The 22955-nt window shown below is 31.9% G+C and overlaps 1 protein-coding gene across 4 annotated transcripts in view; it reads left to right on the plus strand.

Annotated features, from left to right (window-relative positions):
• Positions 1-15967, plus strand: part of LOC129943056 (protein unzipped) — a 173703-nt gene extending 157736 nt beyond the window's left edge. For all 4 annotated transcript variants that reach the window (XM_056052265.1, XM_056052266.1, XM_056052264.1 and 1 more), the window contains 3 exons: positions 1555-2388; positions 9556-9905; positions 9967-15967. In XM_056052265.1, the coding sequence (XP_055908240.1) occupies positions 1587-2388; positions 9556-9905; positions 9967-10389 (1575 nt within the window). In that variant the 5' untranslated portion in view covers positions 1555-1586 and the 3' untranslated portion in view covers positions 10390-15967. The remainder of the gene's footprint in view (positions 1-1554; positions 2389-9555; positions 9906-9966) is intronic.
• Positions 15968-22955: the final 6988 nt, after the last annotated feature.

Raw genomic sequence — 22955 nt, forward strand, 5'->3', positions numbered from 1 at the left:
TGAAATTATTTCGATGTTTGAACGTTCTACACCTGTAAGTCATCTATATTATTTAAAGTACTGAAAGCCGCTTACTTGTCTTATAAATCGGACATGAGAAATCTAGGTAGCAATTATGCTTTCTAAGTAAATAATCTTTTTTTTCGAAACACAGTTTAAATTTAAAATTATTTCTCGCATAATCTTCCTTTGCAAATTCGAAAGTTGAGAAATTTGTACGTCTTTTTTAAAAAAATAAATATGGGGATTTTAAGTATCAAAGAATCGAAGCTTTAATACAATTTTCTAAATGAGTTCTTCGAAAATAGAATTGAAAGATAATAGTTGGTGCTTTCATTCCTAAAGTAATTCAAAGAAAACCGTTTTTTTGAAAATAAGTAGTCACAATTTTGTTCATGGGAGTGAGTCTATTTTTGTAACAATGTCAAACCCAAGCAAAATTATATCACTTTTTAGCTAATGAAAAGGGTTGGTGGATTTTGTACTCTGAACGCCTTAAATTAAGTCCCCATTCCGGCTTCCCAATTATTGTAGCGTGTTCCAGGCGGAACTTTTGGGAAAAAAGAAGTCTTGTCCTGGCTTAAAGAAAATCTGAAATAAGGATATCATGAAACATCTGATATTCTTATCTTCTCATATAGCCAGGCCGCTATCAAATTTCTGGACTCTGTCTCTACAAATTCTCTAAAACAGTCCATTACTGCCGATCATATTTAATGGAGATTACACAACAGTTTTACATTCACCTTTGCTGGGTACCGGGCTGTAGGGCCATTCCTGGAAATTGTGAGGCAGATGGACTCTCTAGAAATGGTACAGTACAACCCATTCTACTACGTTTGTCTAATTCTACTCCATCACGGACAGCCGCTTTTACCTAACCTTATTTAACCTAGCATTAAAAAATAGCCACCTTTTAAAAATACGTGCTAGTTAAAATATCAAATCTCTGAGCAAGCTGCCTATCATACAAATTTTCTAAATTCTAATGTTATCTATGAAAATAAAATACATATGTATCTATCCATTTATCTTTTTAGCACATTTCCATTAAAACACTTACTTTAATCCAACTCGCTTAAGTGGCGCCCTGGAGACTTCATAAAAGTAATTTCTATTTATTTCGTTTCTTAAATAATGAAGTGATTGGTTGTGCATTTTTAAGAAGCTTTTTCCATCCCAACAAAAATCAATCAAATTCTATTTTAATTATTAAATCACTGCACATTTATACCTTCAACTTAATTCAATTGGCATTCTTTATTATCGCTTATAAACCAATCAATTTTCTTTGATTTATATGGATCACGTAATTGATATTAAAATTGATTTTTATTACTCTGTTATAGAATTTGTACTTGCTTATATTTTGTGTCGTCTGTTTTCCCATTAGTGTAATGACTACCCAACATTTATACCTTTTATTTACCACATCCGTTCTCCTGACAACGTTTTTCTCTTTTTTTTTTGTTAATTATGAAGCAATGACTTTTTATTGATTTTACCTTATAGCCTCATTTTTCTTACCTGCTTTTTTTCATTTTTTGATTCCAGATAAAGCACAGACCAATCCAAACTACAACACAATGAATCCAACTAAGGGAACAATCACAAAGCATCACAGAACAAGAATACCACATTCGCCATCTTCAGCATCTGAAACAGCAAGGCGCCACCACCAGCATCACATTAGCAGCAGCATGACATTCCTCCTGCCAGCGATAGTTACCCTCTTGGGCGCCATGGCATTCCAAGGAGCCGAAGCCAGTGGCGTTCTCATCTACAAGCAGACTTCCTCCCAACTGGGTCAGAAAGTTACATCGAGTACCCTCAAATGGGAGCAGTACAGTGCCAAAGAATTGAACCAAATGGAATACGCCATCCAGGGTGGTAAATTTGTGTCCGAGGACGAACACTATCCGATCTATGTGTGTCGAGTGATTATCGAAGGTGTCCAAACGAGTGGCCACACGGAGAAACAAAAGCAATCTCAGGTTTGTGTGGTGTCTTATATGAAAATCGTGAAGAACTACGACAAGTTCGAGGTGCTCATGAATAAGGGACACTTGGGCAAGATCATATGGCAGCCGTGGACAAAATTCAATGCTGGCGTTCCAATCGGAGCCATAAGTGTTGATGATTACTCTTACATTGGACGTCGAAGAATCAATCATCAATCTTTAAATGACCATATGGGAGCTGATTTCAATTTGGGACGCTTGGATCCGACCGTCGGATTGGGCAAGATTTCGGTTGTGGAAGATCAAAATGAGCGGGAGTACGATGATGGAGAAGTGCTGATTGAAGTCGAACCGATCCGATATGAATTGAAAGACATTGTTTTGGATAAAATACGAACAGATGAGCAAATTAATACCACAGCATTGGGTGAGCAATTTTGTTTTTATTTTAAATTTTTTTCTTTAGTTTATAAGAACAGATGTTTGAATTAAATTAGTGAGGCTTCCCGAAAATATGAAAATGATAATGATGATGATTTGGAAACTGCACTCAATGATTTGTTATTATTTGATTCGAATTAAAAAGAGAATATGAGTGGATAGTTAAAAAATGGTTAATGATACGGTAATAAAATTAGGGGATGAAATGTAAGATGACAATGGCAACAGTTAACGAGGTATGCTATTAAGGGTTGCTTAAAAAAAACAACCCCAGATAAAATCAAACCCTCTGTTATTCTAAATGCGTTTGACCCAAATTTGCCCCAAATGAATGATGAAGTAGAACAAATTGTTGCGCTATTTTCAATAATTTAACCAAACGAACTATTTGTCAAATTGTGGTTCTCAAAAATGGCTTAAAAAAATTATAACAAATGTTTTTAATTCGATTTGAATTTTACAATAGCTAATTATTGATAAAAAAATTGTATTCTTAATGCATTTCGTGTTTTTAGGAAATATGCTCTTAAAAAAGTTCCTTTGTACAGTTTCAAAAGCCTCGAAGTGAGTGTATCCGAAGACTTGAACGCCATATGTCATGCATGCATTTACTGTCCCATTGAAAACTTTGTACTTGGACGTTAAATCAACATTTTTGTTCGAAAAAAACTTTGGCCACATTATGTTAAGTGCCAATTTAGCTTCGTTGCTTTTTCTTTAGAGTGCTTTAGATAGCTTAAATTGTAGGTCAAGAGGACACCCAAATATTTAAACTCCTGTACAACCTCAATAAGTGTATTATTTAGAGACCATTTTTCCTCCGCTCGCATTCTTGATTGTCTCTTTTCAAATACAACAATCTTAGTTTTTTGTTTATTAATTTGCAAGCCCCAAGACTCGCAAAATGAACTAAGACGGTTTATTTGCATTTGTAGTGTGAAAGGATTATCAGCAAGCATAACTAGATCGTCCGCGTACAACAGGACTTTGATTAAAATGTTAGCAAAATTAACTCCACCCGGAAGAAGATCGCTGAGGATAAAACCATGAACACCTGAAGTTGCTAAATCGATTTGAAAATTTGGTACCGTCCCATACCCTTGCATTTGTTGACGAAATAAAACTTGCATACACTTGGAGAAACTTTCGTGACAAACAAATACAAGAGAGTTTGTAAATTAAAGGTTGTCTATTGACTTTATCAAATGCAGCTTTAAAATCAACAAAGCAAGTGTATAGTTTCTTTTTTCTATCTTTAAATTGTTGAGCAATGCTTGAAAGGGCAATGATATGATCCATGGATGAAAAACCTGGGCGGAAACCGGCTTGAAAGATGCACAAAATACTTGTATCCTCAATCCATTTTGTGAGCCTTTCATATAGGATTGCAGGAAAAGTATTTATTATTGAATTTAAAATTGAAATACCTCTATAATTTCCGCAGCGTTAGCATCACCTTTTTTAAAAATGGCAAAAATTACAGATTCGTTGAAAATGATAGGTACACATCCATCATTGTACAACTTGTTATAAAAAGACACGTAGGTAGTTTTTGAAATCATTATTGTTGTTTTTATAAAACTCGACTGGTATGCCGCCTAGGCCAGGAGGTTTGCTATTTTTCATTTTTTGGAGCGTTACTTTCAATTCGGGCAATGAGAATTCTAAATTCAGCTTGTTGGCTCCAGTATCAGGTAGCGCGTAATCAAAGGGATGAAGGTCTTCATCACCTGAGAGTAGAGTTTTAAAATGAGCTGCTAACGTCTCAGCTTCCTGATTGCGCCCACCAAGTTCGCGCACTGTCTCCCAAAATATCTTTGAGTTTGTACAGTTTTCCAATTTCTTAGCCAAGTTTTTTAAATAGGTGATTTTCTTAACTGAGCACATTTTTTTAAAATCATTATTAACGCGAAGATAGATGTTTTTGAAAAATTGAGAATTGGTCGTTCTAAACAGTTTTAAGTAAACAAACGAAAGTTTACGGAGATTTCTGCAATCCTTATCAAACCATACATTTTTAGCTACAAAAGTGTGTGTACTCTTCAACGCGAAAGGGGCTGCAGTCTTTATAACCCGTTCTATACTTTCACACACCACTTCAGACGAGACTGCGGATTGTTGGGGCAGAGATTATAAGTGCCGATAGAGGAGGCTTCTATAGAGTGTTGCATTGTTCTCCGACCACTTCAGCTTATTAAAACTAGAAGGTGTAGCTAGCTGGTTTGGCTCCGTTATCGTAATTTTAATAACAATTAGAAAATAAGCCGAATATTTGACAACTGCAGCTTCAAAGTCATCGATAATGTTCAGCCAGTCCCCTGAAATCGCAGCAACGTCAATCACGGATTGTCCCTGCCCGCTAACAAAAGTGAATTCGCCACATGCATCATTATTAGAAGACCCATTTAAAATGAATAGACCGAAAACTTCAAAAAAAAATCTGTTAAACTCTACCCGTTGCGGTTATAAATTTTATCTTTAGAACATCTACTCTCGGCCAGTGCAACTCGTAAAATATTAGCGGAAGAATTTTGATATTCACCAATCCTATTATTTGAATCACCGACAGTTAACACATTGTCAAGAGAAGTATTATTCATAAATTCCACTAGTTCATCGAAATCGCTTAGCCAATCATTGCAATTTAAATAAACCGGAATAATATAATAGTTTAAGTTGTTGCTAACCAAATGTAAAATAATTTTAGATTCAATAACTTTAAAATGAATAAGGTTACCCCATAAAGATTTTCTAATCCACATAAATAGTGAACTTTGAAATTTGACCTCGAGCTTTTAATCACACATGACATTTTGATGGCAGAAAAGTCGAAGAAAGTTGGTTTTCCGATTCTATCCATCTGTCTGTCTGTCCTCGCCCCTACAGCCCAAACCTTTGTATTGAAAACAAGGTTTTCAGCCGGTTAGCTGAAAACCTTATTTTTTTCCTTTTTTTAATACAAAAAATAAATGGATAAACATTTTTATTCAATAATTTTAAGGTTCTTGTAACATACATTTTTTTGTTTGAGAAATAAATAATGAGGCATGACAAAATGTCGTCTGCCCGAGTGACAATGTTATATAATTTTATATTCAATTTAAAATCATGCAATTTTTAGTTTTTTCAAGTAACTGGTACTTGACTTAACTTGTAGCACAATTTACTTTTAATTCAATCAAACAATAAAAAAGAGAGTAATTGTGAGTTTTAGTTTAGTCGAAATAAACTAAATTTCTTTAAGTACTTTTACTGAAAAATGAAAATTTGCTAACTTTAAGTTTATTTACAAAACCCAAAGAAAAACATGACTTTTAGTAGACACAAAAATACAAAAAAAAGGGGAGTTTAAAAATGTTCATTCATCTACAATTCTTCTTCTATAGATCATCGCCACGGTGGTATTTTTTTGGATCAGCAATCAATCTTCTCCATTTAGATAACTTATTTTTTCATTGTCGCTTAGATAGGTTTTTAGAAAAATGGGTCTGCTTAGCTCCTTTAATATTGGACATACGTTCGTTCACTCCCATATTGCATAAGGAGCAAATATTAACCAAATCCTTTCTGTGTGGTATACAATTTAGGATAAGAAGTTCACCTCTTACTGTAAAAATAGTTCCAATAGTTTTTCTTGAAAAATCGAGGCTAAAGTAATTATGTTCATTTAGATTATAATTAAGTTTCGAATAAATATCCCATTCCGTAGATGTTCTCGCCTTTTCTATGAATGCGTTCCTTTCATTTTCATCGATAAATTGGATAACCTCGTACAGTGCTTTTTTTATCTGGAGGCCAGTACATCCATTCACAATCGGTTTCAGTCCATATTAATCACCTGTATCAAATAGTCTGCGCTCAGCTTCATTGTTGATACAAAGAGTGTCGAAAGTCCTGTTTCCAAATGATACATGGCGTACTTAGAGTGAGGTGAAATACTTTTCTAAGGAAGAATCGAAGCAAATTTTCAACAACTTCGTATTTCCGAACACCAGATCTGTGCTCCATAAAACAGAACTGCCTTTGCAATTGCATTATAAATTTCATATTTGACGTTTGTTGATGTATTGTTATTATTGAAAATTTTCTTTTTTTTGAGGTGTTTGTCCATGTTGAAATTTAACGTGAGTCATTCCCAGATAAACATAATCCTTGACTTTTTTCAATACTACTCCATCATATCTCCAGTTTTCTCCTCTTGCGGTCCTTACTGCACCATTTTGGAATACAAAAAATACTTGTTCAAAAATGAAACGATACATGTTTTTAAAACTTTATCTAAATTTGGCTTTAAAAAAACAGAAGGGTGCTCCTTATCCTTATAAAACCGTTATTTTGTTTAAGTGTTATCAAGAACTAATGAACCGATTTCAATAATCTTCTCTGCAAGCTCTTGTCGATTGTTCAAACAAAAATAAGTTAATCTAGGTTTGTTGAGAAATAAAATTGGATTTAATTTTTTGAGAAAAACTCATTTTGCAGGTACATTTTCAAATCTTATATATTTAATATTTTGAAACATTCGTGTATTTTATTTCATTCAAAATTGATTTTCTGTTGAATACTAAAACTTTTAAAATCATACAGATGCTTTATAACTGGCATTTAAACATGAATTCCAAGAATATAAATGTCCCAAAAACAGTAAAAGCGAAACTTTTGTTAAACTAATGGCTAATTGAAAAACACAATGAACGTTTCATATCTATTAATATAAAAGCTTTGAATCTCTTGAAAGTGAAGTGAAAAGAAATTTTGAAATCGGTAATCTGTGAATGAAACACAAAAGTCTCTTAAAAATTTATTTTTTACCTTAATTTGTTTTTACCTAATTTTTAGAGAAATTATGTACCTAAATGCACCTATTTCCTTAAATTCAAAAACCAATCCTTTAATTAGTGAACAAACTGATAACGATTATAATAATAGACTCCCAAAAATTGAGTTCGAAAAAACTACGTTAAAAAAAAAAACAGACAATTCTTGATATCAGATTCTTGCTCATTTTCTGTGTTTTTTAACTTCTGTAGCCTTTTTCGCATTACTAGAAATGGCAATAAAAAAAGAATATATTATTTTTGAAAAAAAGCTACGTTTCAAAACAATTTTTTTCATTTATGTGTAAGAACAACAAAAACCCTTTAAACCATTTTGTTTTAGCTCTTAAACATGGCATATTTAGAAAACTGTTGGAATCATGGAATGCTTTCATATGTAGGGAGTCATCCAAATTTAAAAGGAAGACTATACCTTGCTGAAGAACAGTGGTCTAAAATAATTTAATAACTAAAGCTGTCACTTTAGCCCTTGAGTTGTGTACATTTAAGGTTAAGATACACATTATGCCATCCATATATATTTTCTTAGCCTCCTTTACAGAATATTTGTAAGTGGTCTATATGTAAAGTGTGTGAACCCGCCCCCCCCCCCCCCCGCATTAAGGGTCTGGATCCGCCCTTGCGCAAACCACGTGGCCCTAAAAGACAATTGTCGATTTTATCGATCAAATTCAGCCTGATTTATTTATTTTTTCAGTTCAACTAGATCAAGCCTCTTAGTGAACCCTCGTTTCAGTTGTCTTACTTCTGAACGCCAGTTTTTTGTCAACGCAACACGTCTAGTACCCGTAGCATGATGGTTTGTGCGTTGGACTGTCATGCAAGGGGTCTTGGGTTCAATCCCTGCCTGTGCCACCTTAATTAAAAAAAAAAAAAAAAATAATTTTCACGGGTACTGCCTCTTGCGAGGAATTGACAAATCCTTCAAGAGTAATTCTTGTCATGAAAAAGTGCTTTCTCAAACTAGCCGTTCGGATTCGGCCCAAAATTGTAGGTCCCTTCCATTCCTGACAACAGTACTCGCACACAGAAATGGTTGAGAGTTGTAAGTCACTAGGCCCTGGTTCACAACGGACTGTTGCGCCACCCCATTTGATTTGAACACGTCTTTGGAATACACTACCACGGGAAATTAGAAGTATAGATAGTACAGTACTATTTAAACAAAAACTTAAACTTCATTTTAAGAATATATAGAAAATAGTTAATATTAAATATTTGATATCTTTCAAAATAACTTCCCATTTTGTAAACATTTTTGTAGCTTTGGTATGATTTATAATGCTTCACTAAAAATAAGATATTATATCTTACTGTGTAAGCAACTCATAAATAAATAAATAAAAAATAAATAAATAAAAAAAAAATAAATGTAAATAAAACAAAAAAAATTAAGTCAATATTTTTTCTTGTTCTCGAGATGCTTGAGTCGAAAATCATTCTTTTCAGTTTTAGTCGAGTTTGCTCGAGAGATATATTTGCCGAAAACCATTTTTTACCGATTCTTAGTAGAATTTTTTAAAATATCTTTTTCCTTGTAAATAAAAATGCCGGTCCAACTTTCTAAGAAAGTTTCGTTATGTTAAGAACAATAACTTATGTAGAATAAAATTTTTAAGTCAATACTCTTATTAATTCTCGAGATATTCAAGGCGAAATTAGTTTTTATAAATTTTGTTTTGTATTTTTGAAGATTTTATTTTTTATAATAAAACTGTTCAATGTTAAAAAAAATATTTTTTATATGATATAATGATTTTAAAACCAATGGCTTTATTTCTTGCCAAGATATTAGAGTTGAAAACAAATTTTATCTAACTTTTAGTAGTATTTTTATTTGGCTTTTCATTTTTGTAAAGAAAACGTCGCTTCGATTTTTCAAATTGCTATAAAACTCGTTTTTAAAATCCCGTCCATTAAACCCCATTTCGTCATAGCTATAAATATTCTTATTAACATTTGATATAAGTTCTAGAAAAATTTCCCTGAATATTTACAAAATCTAAAAACTACAAACTTCTACTCAAATATCTCGAAAACAAAGAAAATGATTGACTACACTTATTTTATCTTTTACAAAATATTTTTTTTTTGAACAATTGGTTAGAGTTTTAGATTACAATTGACAAATATTTTGGCAAAAACTAAAACAAATACAAATTGGTAAAAATTGATCTTCCACTTAAATATCTCAAGCACAAGTAAAAATATTTTGTCTTAACATTTGGTAACATTTTTAAAAAAAAATCAAACTGATATCTTTTTTAAATGCTTACAAAAATACTATAGCTGACACTTCTTATTTATATTCACAGCACATGGAATTCTCAGAAATACCTATGATACATCTAATCAAATCGAAACTGTGCTATCGTATTCCTATGATCACGCTCAATATTGGGGAACTCACGAGGGTACCGCTCGTGGTTTGGCTACAAAAATCTATGAAAAAGGCTCAACGACACCAACTGAAATCAATTGGAGTTTGAAATTTACCAAAAAAATCAATGAAACCAAATCGGTTAGTTCGAATCTACCACCGGGAACAGCAATCAATGTCACATTGTTGGGTGATTATGTCACTTTGGAGGCGCCCTATCGGGCTAAATTATTCTCCTTTTATAAGGGAAGCTCAGAGAGCAGGTCGAGAGATATCAAAGCTGAGGTAAGTTATTTTGGTTATTTATTTGAAATGTGTACTAAAATATACATATTTTTGTTTATAGGTCCGTAAAAGCTATTTGAAAGACATCAAACTCGAATATAGTGACATCTATTGGATTGAAAATGGTACATTTATCCCAACGACCACAACAACAACAACCTCAACAACAACCCATCCATCAACAACAAAACACAGTGATGCCAAACCAATGAGCGAACCACCGATAGTTTTATTATCCGATATCGGACGATCAAGTGTCTCGACATCCGATTCAAAATCACCTAAATCAAAAGGTGCCGGAGGAGATGATGAAATTAATGAAAATATTATTCCGAACGAAAGTCGTGAAAATTATGCTGAAAATTTAAAACACATGAAAGATTCAGCCAGTCCTGGAACATCACATTCCACAAGGCTCTATTGTTGGACCAGTAGTAGTATTTTAATTTTACTTATTTTGTTTACAGTGAGAGTATTTGGTTAAGAGTGTGGTTATAATTATAATTGCGCGAAGGGGGATGTAAATTTAGTAGTTATTATTTAATAATATTATTATTATTATTTTCTTATGTTTATTTTTTTCTTTTTATACATATAAATTGCCAAATTTAGTTAAGAGAATTAATTTTTTAAGTTAAAAAAAGTCTTTCGTGTAAATTTATTAATATCAGTTCGTTTTTTTTTAATAAGAGCTTCAAAAGTGATCATGGCGAGTGCTAATTTTCGACACAAAAAATATAGTATCTATAAATAACCTTAGAACCTGTGGAAATGAAATTATGGTGTAGCAATTTTTCAAGTTAATAACCTGGAAGTTACATTGAATTTAATTAATTAAATACAAAATGATTAATGATGATTCTGAATGATTTTATCTGAATTCTATCTTAAAAAGAAACACTAATTATCAAAAAGTTATGTTTTTATGTAAGCAAAAAGTAGTTTAAATTAAAAATAAGTAAACTTCTTGGCAACTTTATGCAAGCTCATGAATATTTTCTTAAGAACTTATAAAAATCAATAATCTAAGTCTCAATATAGCCAGTTATTGGAAAGCTAGTTCGATAGTTTCTATATCGTTAAAATAAAATGGATTTAAAATTTACATGATTCTAAGATTTCCTTGATGTCCAAGTTTACTATCCCGTATTTCAAAAATTCTTTATGGACAAATCGTCCCCTCCCTCAGAAACAAAATGACACAAGTAAAAATGAGTTTGTTCAATTAATCTCACATTCAAACAATGTCTTCAACTAAAATATAGGGTCCCAAATAACGATCCCCATTGGCTGTAACCGCCACTCCTAGCTCACTTTCGAAGAAAAATGGCCCAATTATGCTACTGGACCAAAATCCGCCCAAAACACTGACTCGTTTTGGGTGTACCGGCTTTTCAATATATGCGTGCGGGTTTTCTGTGCCCTAAATGCGAAAATTTTGCTTGTTTGCCCGCCAAGATCAAAATGAGCTTCATTTGAATAGGTGCAAAATCGGCATCTTCTCTAAGCAGCGTTCCCATCGTTGTTCAAACGTATACACAAACATATTCGTTCAGCGGAAGGGTAAAACAAACTATCTGTCAAATCAGACATGAGCTAAGTGTTACAAAAGGTCAAAAGTTTACTGTTTTAATAAATGGGATCCGAAAGAATTCCTATAAAACTAAAGTAAAAAACGGGAATAAAATGTACATTTAAAAAATTGTATCATGGTAAAAATGTAAATAAAAAATGATGGTGATTACAAATTGATCCTTACGAATGGTCTTCTTCTTAAGATAACAACGTATGTTCTTTAACTTCATAGGAAGTAAACTTCTTACGTCTAATCAGTGTTTGCAAATTTATCACTTCGAAACCATTCACAGTAAAAATACACTTAATTCCAGATAAGCAACATTTTGTAATCAAACTTTACCTGTCGTGTTCTTACATAGGAACACGAATCTAAGTTTTTTCGTCAAATGATCAAATATCAGTCTAAAGGCGTTATCTGTTAACGATTCAATTTTCAAGAAAAACCAAACTAGACGATTCTTAAATTTGACACATCTCAAAACTATTGCTTTCTCCATTCAATACTAAATGGTGTAGCTTCTTGGTTCGACTTTTTACAACTTTTCTACTTTTTCAGATCCGTGATGGTTAGTGTGTTGGACTGTCACGTCAGAGATCTTAGATTCAAACCCTGCCTGTGCCCTCTAAAGTTTTTTTTTCACACGTACTGCCTCTGGCGAGGAATCGACAAATCCTCTAAAAGTAATTCTTGTCATGAAAAGAGCTTTCTAAAATCTACCGTTTCGAATCGGCTAAAAACTGTAGGTCCCCTTTATCCTAGACAACATTGCTCGCACACATAAATGGTTAAAAGTTGTAAGTCACTATGCCCTAGTTCTCAACGGACTGTTGAGCGATCAAATTTATTTTGTTTAGTGTTTCTACTTGGCTCAATGTCAATATAACAAAATTTGACTAATCTTTAAGTCTTTCACCTTAAGCTTTTAGTTTGTTTTCTTTTGGTTCTTTTTCCTTTCTGATAATATTCCTTAATTTCAGTTTCCTTTTGGTTATCAGAAAAAGAAAATTGCAGGATTATTTTAATTATTTCTAATGTTATTTATTTAATTAATATTGAAACACAGCGTCAAACTTTGTGTTGAAGTTTGAACAATTGGCTAATCTTCTAAAGCATTTCTTTATATTTTTTATATTCTCCAGTTCTTAACTTAAAAAATACTGCCACCATCTAAAATTCCACAAAGTAAAGTAGATTAAGTTCTGCACAAATGTATCAATAACGTATATATCAAAGTCTATCCAAGAAACCAATTAGCTATTCAAGAAGTGTTTCTCGTCTTCTGGTTGTAATAAAAAGAACTCCAAAAACTTTTTCATTTTTTAGAGTTGTAGCTTAGTTTGCAATTCAATTTTTTAAAAAACAACAAGAAAATAATAATAACTTAATCTGTTTCTTTGTGGTTAACCTTGAATTATGCATCGTGACCACTTAAATCAAAAACCATTAAACAACAAATTAAAACAAAAAAATACTAATTTATTATTCAGTTAACGAATTTGTGATCTAACAATAAAATGTTTCAAGAACAAAAAAGAAAAAAAGGAAAGATATGAATTGAAATTTTGTCAAAAAACAAGAAAACTTTTAAGAATGAGTAATTTGGATATTTTTCTTCTACTTTTATTTTGTAAGTAAAGAAAAAATACACACAAGAATAACAATGAATAATAATTAAAGAAAAGACATAAAAGTTGAAACAGAATCCATTCCAAGAGGTAATGTGCCTTAAAATTTTTTTTTTTTTTTGTACATTAGGATATAGAGAGAAATAAAAAAGAAAAGATAACATAAAATAAAAAGGATACAAAAGTTAAATAAATATCTACATTGTATTATGTATATTTAACTTAACCAAAGAGAATGAATTGATGCAATAATTTTTATTAAAAACTTATATAATATTACAACTTTATGGATTTGTATAAAGTAAAGAGAATAGGTAAGAGAAAAAAAGAGTTAAGAATGAAAGAATTTTAAGACAATGAGTGAAGTTCCTTAGAAACTTATTCCTGCCAGGTATAAAATAATAATTTGTATTTTTAAACAAAAAATGATAGTGTTATGTCAAAAATTATTGTGAAATATTGTGTACTCCTTGATTCTAAGAAGAATTTTTAAATATTTAATTAAAAAAAAAAATAAGAAAAATTCATATCTTTTCCTGAGTTCTTGTCCTAATAATTGGTTTTAGATATCGGTTTGGCATGTTTGTAAAATTTTGGGATTTAACTATGTATTAACTATTTGAAAATACTAATAGCAGAAAATTTCTTGAACAATTTTTTGATCTTGTATTTTCCAATAACATTATATGAGGTACTTTTTTCAAAATTAAAACTCAACAAGTTAAATTCAATGTAATGGCAAACATTTTAGCTTAATTAGCTTAGAAATTGTATGGCTTCAATATTTAGTAATAATATCTGAACATACAACGCCATTTCACTCCAAATTTTGACTTCTTTTTGGTTCATAATCAAATTTCGTCCGTAGTGCATCAAATGTAGGATTCTAAATGATCATTCGCTCTTGGTTTATTATCATAGCCCAAAGATTTGAAGGATCATACAGAAATCAGTCCAAAGGTTTCAAGGTCTATTTTTGAGATGAATCGGTAAATAAACGATTGTTTCAACACGATGACACTTCGTATCGTGTTGTTAGAAGTATTTCAACTAGAAGTGATTTTCTATAGCATGAAGGTTACAAAAATTCATTAAACATTTGCCAACAGCATTCTGCGTTCAGGTTAGTTATAACGTCCTTAATTTGAAGACAAGATCACCGATAACGCTTTTTTCATTGTAAAAAACTTATAGAACCGACTTTTTTCGGAATTTAATAGAAATCAGCTACAGAGCTTTAATTTTTAAATAAATCGTTACGGTTTGAAAACGTTGTGTTGATTCTGAATACTGAAAAAAAGTCTTACCCGCTTCATTGTAAAGCATCTGATTCTCCAGTTATCTCCATTAAAAATTCTATACCTCCAAAAAAAACGTAAAATACCAAAATATTTTTTGAATCCATTTCATTCTCCATCAAAAACAAGCAAAGTTTCCGCTTTATTAATAGACCTTTGTGTCTTTAACTAAAAAAGCATATTTTTTAGTTCTCAAGCTCGAAAAATCTTCTACATTAATCAGAAGTTCGTAAAATTAAGGGAAACAAAACTATTCGTTTAACTTGAAAAAAAATGTATGTCGATTGCAAGATTAAAGTCAAACAACTAATCTCTTGTCGAAAACCAAAATTGTGACATTCGAACCGCTAGTAAAAGTTAAGTGATATGACTTTGACCAACTTATGTAATGCAACCCAAATGTCAATCTTTCGCAAGTTATTCTTTAATATTTATTTAAATATGAGTTAAGCCCTAACGTTTTTAATAAGTCATGGGTTTGATTTGGCATTCACAATATTAATAGAATTTGTTCGATCTTAAATATTAGACGAATGTGACGAGTTTCAAAAATAATCTTACATGCAAAATCCCAATTTTATTTAAACTAAAGCGGTTTAAGGCCATTTGCTGAACTTAAGCTTTTGTATGACAAGTAAGGTGGAAGAAAAAAGAAGAACGTTTATGTTGAAAAAAAAAAATAATTTAGTTTCGTTTCAGCAAATGTGCCTTAGAAGAGTTTTGGAAATTGATTGAAATATGAATATATTTTTGAAGTTTTTATTTCCAGACCCGTAAAATTTAATTAGTGACAAATTCCAAGTCTTACAAGGTGAAAAAAACTTCTCAGGTCCCAATTTTCAGCATGTTCTTAAGAAAATCTAAATTTTTGATAAGAATTAGCTTTCGAAAGGTAGTACATTTACAAATTAATGAAACATTAACGTTAATCGTTTTAGAAGAACTCTCTAGTACGCCAGGTACGAACATACTGAACTTCGTCAAAAGCCTCTAAATGGCTTGACTACCTGAACACATAGGTTTTTCTTATTAGCTTGAGTAGCAAAACTCATGGGTATCACAATGGATCTGTAATGATCTAAGTGTGACGGCAAAGACATCAACTGTCAGCCCCTCAACCTCGCCTAGCCTAACGTGAATTAAAATATTCATCGCAATCAGGAATGTTTATGAGGTTCCCAGAATACGCCTGTTTTCAAAGTTTTTCAATTAATAGAATTATTGATTTAAATTGTCTTCATTAAGATGAATATCATCTATACACTCCCCTCCGAAAATAACACCTCCTATCATCTATGCTTTCCATTGTCCGGAACAGATTAACGATAAAGGTTAATTAATTATTCTAAAAACTGATTTGCATATCTGTTTTTTTTTTTTGTACACCTTTGCAAAATTGAATCCAAACAATCACAATAGGTTCACGTAGGAATCTACTTAACAAGTAACTATTATATTATTACAATGTGCAAATGCGTACAATTATTTCAACATAGTAGCAAAAGTTCCCTAAGTTTTGCCAACAAACCACCACCTGTCATGCCAAATAAAAATCTAAAAGACAAGAACCTCACAACTTACGTTAACTGAATAACAAAGTGTGTAATGCAATAGTAAATAAATTCAATTCACTTTAATTTCAATTTAATTTAATTTATTACCATCATGCAATTTTGCGACGTGTTTACAACATTCATTAAGAGAAAAATAAAAACTTAACGCATCAGAGAGTTTTTTAAAAAACACACCAACTTTCATTAAAGAAGCAACCAACCGAAGAAATGATATATTCCACTACTTGTCGTGAGCAGATCTAGATCTCTCGTCCCAAAGTTTGACAAATGAATTTAAATAAAATATAAAAATATATAAACAAAAACCATGACAATCCATTGAGGGAAACATTTTTCATTTTTGTGCCTCCATTTTTCAGACAATCAAAAATAAATTTAAACAAAAGAAATTTCAAACCGACTGATTTTATGGGCATTCGTCATGATCACAAAATATTCTGTATTTTTTGTTTTAGTTTTTCGTAAATAATTTGGCATTTTTGATACAAAAATATACAAAAAATAAAAATAAAATATGTGTAATGTAATATATTTGTTTAATTGATATTATAATATATATTTTTTTTAAAACACAACATCCCTAAGTCCTAAGATATTTCGTATATATAAATATTTACCCCTCTCTCTAGTACTATAAGTTGTTGAAGTTTGCTATTTCTAATTAAACAAAAAAACAAAAAACAAAATACCTGTCCTATTTCAATTATTAAGAAAAAATGTCTATGTTTCAATATTCTAATCGAAAGGGAAGCCAAAATTTCCCTTTTTATTGGAAATATTAAAAATATTGACGTGATAACTTAAACAAAAAGTAAATAACTCAAAACTAAGCACAATCTATCCACACAAACAAAAATACCCTAGAATTAATTTAATTAACAAAAACGCAAATTTAGTAATGTGTATATTTGCAAAACAGAGCTTCTTCATCTTAAAACAAACATTGGCAACCACAAATATTTTGTTTAAACAAAAATCAGCAAAAATTAGAATTTCTTTAAAATATATTTTGCGCGAATGTAATGTACCTTGCTTAAGATGTAAAAATATGTGTGTTTACACAATAAAACAAAATTACGTTGCTTAAAATGTCTCTTCCCAGCTTGCATTCCAATTTTTGTAAATTATTCATTTCTTTTTTATCAAAATTGTATTTTTATTTTTTAGTTCTTCAAAAATTATAATTATTTAATAAAAATAAGAAAAAAACAATGAAAGAAAATCAAAAGTATGAAAGCAACACAAATAAGGGAATGAATTAAAATTTTCAAAATTAGAAATGTAAAAGATTTACTTTGATAAAAGTTTAAAAAGAAATAAAATAAAAGAAAGAAAAACAAACAAACAAAAAATTATTCTATACAAAATAAAAATGTATAATAGATATTAAGATGAATGAGAACAAAACATATTTTTTAAAAAAACGTTGTAGATAGTTTTTTTGTTTTCTTAAATTAGCTATACATAATATTGCTATGTAGAATTTTACATTCCAATATAAAAATGATATTTCATAAAAATAAAACAAACAAAAAAAATTGTAATATTTTATTTTATATTATTTTTATAATTTTAAATAATAATATTTTTAATTTAATTTTTTATTTTTTAATATTTTAAATATTTGTTTTAATTTCACTTGCCTATTTTTATTTTTGTGCAAAAAAAGTAATATATTGTGTTTTTTAATAAACATAAAAAGAAAATATGTGTGTGTATAAATACATGTATAAAATATTAATAAATAAATAGTTAATGGTAATTATTTTGTGCAAACGCTTAAATTTAATAAATATAAATAAAAATTACAAAAAAAACAACACAAATTTGGTATGGCGTTTTTAAAATTAATTTAGTTGATAATTTTGTTGGAAATGGCTTTAACTGAGTTTAAACTTTACTGTAGGAGTAGAATATAGGTCAACACATGTTTTTCAGACAGAAGTCAATGCAATAGAAAACAGACTTAAAGTAATATCGGAAGAATCTTTCACTACCAAAACATGAAAGAACTTCCGAAAATGAAGCAGGCATAAAACATTACTTGGAAATTATAACCAAAAACATTTTACATTGTAAGTTGTAGCTTTTGTAACATCCATGAGGAAAAACCTGATACAATTTTGGGAAAATGTGAAGTACTCCAGCGGTACCTCTTATACTCAATTTTCTAAAACAGAGTAAGGGCTGCACAATGTATATTCTCGACTTTTTTTTAGAGTAAGACAAAATTCAATCATTAACTGAACATGGTATGAAATTTTTCAAAAGAACTAGAAATGGTATTCAAATTTCGAAATAATGGTAATGGGGACTATCGTGAATCAAAATTTCTCTTTCTCAAACATTGGGACCGTAAATAATGCTTAAAAGTTTTCCTTTAAATTACTTTACTTGCTATCAGGAAAAAATTACCAAGGATGTTGAGCTATAATTGCAGAGAGTTTTTGTTCGAGGGAAATTCATTTCCCTGGAGATCCCCAATTAGGAAAAAACTAAAGTGTCGTTTGGAACATTTTTTTTTTTATGTTTTAAAATGAAATAAAAATACTGGATTTTAATTTTTGGGATAAACAGGATAGTATTGATGGTTGATTTACAGTTCGTGTCACATGGATATTTTTTTGATATATATTGATTAAAAAAAACAGCTATACATCAAGATTGACTTATAAATATAGTAAAGGATTTAATACAATATTTATTAAGGATAATGCAAGTATGCAAACACAATGTTTAAAACAATTAAATTGTAGCAAACTATTAATAATTTATTCAATAACAATCAATTAAAAACAAAATTAAAATCTAAATTCGCAAGAAGAAGAAATAACAATAATTACAAAAAAGTTACCTCAGTTCAAATTTGAGAAATATTCAAAATAAAGTTGATGAAACCTTCTATGTATGTTCGATTCCAGACCTCATGTGATTGGGAAGATTCCATAGTCTGACAGCATAAACGAAAAATTGACTCCATGATGTCAAACAGGTAAACAACACCGATATTTAAAAAAAGCTTCCAAGTTGCAATTTAAAAGTTGACGAGCCTGAGACGAAACGTGATCGTATCTTCGGAGGTTGAAAACAAACCGAGCAATGGCATTGAATGCTACCTTTAGCTTATGAAGCGAGTTGGAGTCAGGATCTGCAAATATCTCACACCCATACGTTACTATTGGTATGGTAAGTGATTTGAGGAGGCAGAATTGATCTAGTAACAGATATTCCTCGGAGTGAAGCATACATTTTGGAGATAAAAATATCGAAATGGGTGTCCCACGTTAGCGTACTGTTGAAAGTTATACCTAGAATTTTTGCATTTGTGACATATTCGGTTTTGCAGGCGTTCAAGTAAAGGGGTGGAAAATTTTCAAGGTAGCTTTCGTTTTTTTCTGGATAAGGTACAAGTTCAAGTTTTATACCAATCGAATATTGAGCATAAATCAATGTTCATTTTTTCTATCGCATCTTCAATCATACCCGTGGCATGATGGTTAGTGCGTTGGACTGTCATGCTAGAGGTCTTGGGTTCGATCACTGCCTATGCCATCTAAAGTCTTTTCACGGGTACTGCCTCTTGCGAGGAATTGACAAATTCTCCAAGAGTAACTATTGTCATGAAAAAGTGCTTTCTCAAAATTAGCCGTTCGGAGTCGGCATATAAACTGTAGGTGCCCTCCATTCCTGACAACATTACTCGCACACAGGAATGGTTGAGAGTTGTAAGTCACTAGGCCTTGGTTCTCAACGGACTGTCGCGCCACCCAATTTATTTATTTTATTTTTATCTTCAATCATACCGATAGGAAAGCTTATATATCGATGCCTTCCCGGAAGAATGTATTAAGCGACATTTTTTTCGAAAATGACTTTTTGATGAGAAACTATACAATAAATTAAGCCCCACATTTTGGCCTGAGTTTCGCTTTTCTATCATGTATACAAAAGAAACTAGAGAAAAAATAAAATTATAGCAACAGCCAAGTTTTTTCCCTGGAACAATGTTGCTCCCTGAAATTTGTTTTATCCGCCAATAAAATAATGCTAAGCGACATTTTTGAAAATCTTAATATAATTGTACATCATCAGCGTAGATGTAAGATAAAACAGATGGGAAATCATTAATAAACATAGAGAACAGTAAAGGACCAAGGATAGATCCTTGAGGAACACCTATATTGACAGGAAGAAACGAAGACATTCTACCTTTACACGATACGGCTTGCATGCGATTAATACGAATAAATAAGGTTTTTGGTTGTGTCAGAAAAATTGAAATAAGTCGTCAGTTTATCACAGAGAAGGCTAGAGTTAACGCAATCGAATTCTTTGGAAAAGTCAAGTAGGGTTATCACAGTTGTATAATTAGAGTCTAAATCTTGTCTTATATCTTCAGAAACTTTTAAAAGGGCTGAGATGCATTTGTATCTAGATCTAAATTCCGACTGGAGAGGGTTAAGGAGACGTGAATCTTCAATATAATTTTTGATCTGGTTACTTAAGATAGTTTCAAAAGCCTTGGATAAAAAAGGAAGGATAGCTATTAGTCTGTATTCCATTTTCTTTCCTCGTTTAGGGATGGGTATAACTTTGTCAAGTCCAGTCGATTTGGATTTAATAGAAAATATTGCTTTACCTACTTGATATTCATCTAGTGAGCAAACAGAAAAAGCATCGACTCTATCGTTTTCCGAAACACTATATTGCCCAGTTGGGAATTGGGTTCGGGGATTAGAGAACTTTCGATTCAACTATTCTAAATCAATGTTGTCATCGGAAATAGAAGAATCTCCTGTTAAACCAATACTCTTGACTTCTTTCCAAAAATACTTGGAGGAGCGATTTGAGTTGAACCTGTTGTTATAAAAGTTGTATTTAGCTGATTTTATTAATTTAGTTAAAAAGTTCCGAGATGTTTTGAATTGCCGAAGCATTTCTACGCAAAAATTAAATACAAGTCAATAGATGAGCAATCTCTAAATAAAGATTCGACATTCATGTTACGAAAATCACGATACTCGAAGGATAGGGACAAGCTTTTTTCGTTTTTTATTTGCCGATATTTCTTAAAACCTTAGGTTTTTTGAAAAACCCTAAATGTGGAATTAATCAGGTATTTATTAAGCTTATATTGCAAATTTTGGACAGTGTTAATAAATACAAGTTTTTTGACGTTTTTTCCGAGGAAGGTCAAAAAAGTACCTATTGTTTTGTGTCACACGAATAGGGACAAGATCTAAATTTACCTGTTTAAATAAATTAAATTGGGTGGCGCAACAGTCCGTTGTGAACCAGGGCCTAGTGACTTACAACTCGCAACCATTCCTGTGTGCGAGGACTGATGTCAGGAATGGAAGGGACCTACAATTTAAGGCCGTATCCGAACGGCTAAATTTGGGAAAGCACTTTTTCATGACAAGAATTACTCTTGAAGGAATTGTCAATTCCTCCTGCTTCACCCTATCAGTAAGGTCCCGTTCGGACACAGCTCTGCTCCGCCTTGTGTCATGACGTCCCGATTGTACAGGAGTCGCCTATCCACGGTTCTTCGTCTGACGTGGTAGATTAGCGGAACTGCCAATCTATCCTGTATCAGACCGCATCTATCTAAAAAGAGGAATGCCTCTGGGCGAATGAAGCCGCTCAAGCATGCACTCTCAAAATACTCGCCGTTCGGATAGAACGCCCCCAAAATAAAATCGTTGGTCGGAGACATAGCTCTTGTAATGTGACTTCGATCGAGTTTTATCACGAAATTGTCAATTCTGTGATACATCGTCTTAAACACTGCCGCATGAACACCCGAAGCTTTTTTATCTGGAAAGGGGCAACGCTGAACTACACAGGACAACCATAAACGATCATTGGCCGAATAAGGGCCATGTAGCAAATTACCTTTACTCTGGGGTCAAGCCGAATGCTAAAAAACAGCCGTTTCGTCAGAGCGAAGGCTCCTCTGGCCCTGGTCAGAGCAGAATTTATATGTCTGTGGAAATATAAATACTGATCTAACCAGATATCGAGGTACTTCACTACACTTTTGCTCGCTACTGGCTGCCCGTGAAAATCAACGATGACCATCTTGCTCCAATTCTTACACGTATCCCTCGTGGCCCTAGCCAACGGAGTCCGGAACAGAATTGTCTCTGACTTCTGGACATTTATTTTCAATTTCCAGTCGTCGCAATATCGCTGAATCTTGTCGAAATCACGCTGCAAGATAATTCTAATAACCTCAACCTTTCGGGCCGTTCTGTACGCAATTAGATCGTCGGCGTACGTAATTGCCTTTGTAAGACTACCTATCAGATCGCTGGTGTAAATGCTGAAGAGAATCGGCGAATTCACCGCTCCCTGTTGAAGACCATTTTTAATTGAGAATGTTGTGGTAGAAGTTACATTGCCACTTTTGACAACAAACTTTCTACCGTTAAATAGTCCAACGCACTAACCATCATGCCACGGGTACTACAAATTTACCTGTTAGACCCTTTAAAATAAATGAAATAACATAAAAACTTATGGTTTAGGTAAATATTGGTTTTATTGAATGGAGTAAAATAATTTTTAGTGAATTACTTCAAGTAACCTGTGGTGTATGGATTCATAGAGTGCTGTCAGATAATTGATCGAAATTCGGGCCCAGGGCCGATTTCTGACTTCAATAATCTCTTCCGTTTTTTGGTATTACCGCCTTTATTTGTAGACTTATCTTGAAAGTCATCGCCACACGTTTTTCATGATGTTCAGTCCAGGAGATTATGGGGCCATGGTAATAGGTTCACATTTTGAATCCAGGCTTTGCTGTCTGTGCGTTGGAAAGTCCATTGTTTTCCACCAAATAGTTCATAAAACTTCGGAAAAGCTCGTTCCAGAATCGACTTTTAAGTGATTGCAGTCATCTTAGAGTCCGTAATGGGTGATTGCTTCCTTTTACATTACACGACCTTCTTTGCTGTGCCGTTTTTCAA

This window comes from Eupeodes corollae, chromosome 1, assembly GCF_945859685.1.
Source record: "Eupeodes corollae chromosome 1, idEupCoro1.1, whole genome shotgun sequence".
NCBI lineage: Eukaryota > Metazoa > Arthropoda > Insecta > Diptera > Syrphidae > Eupeodes > Eupeodes corollae.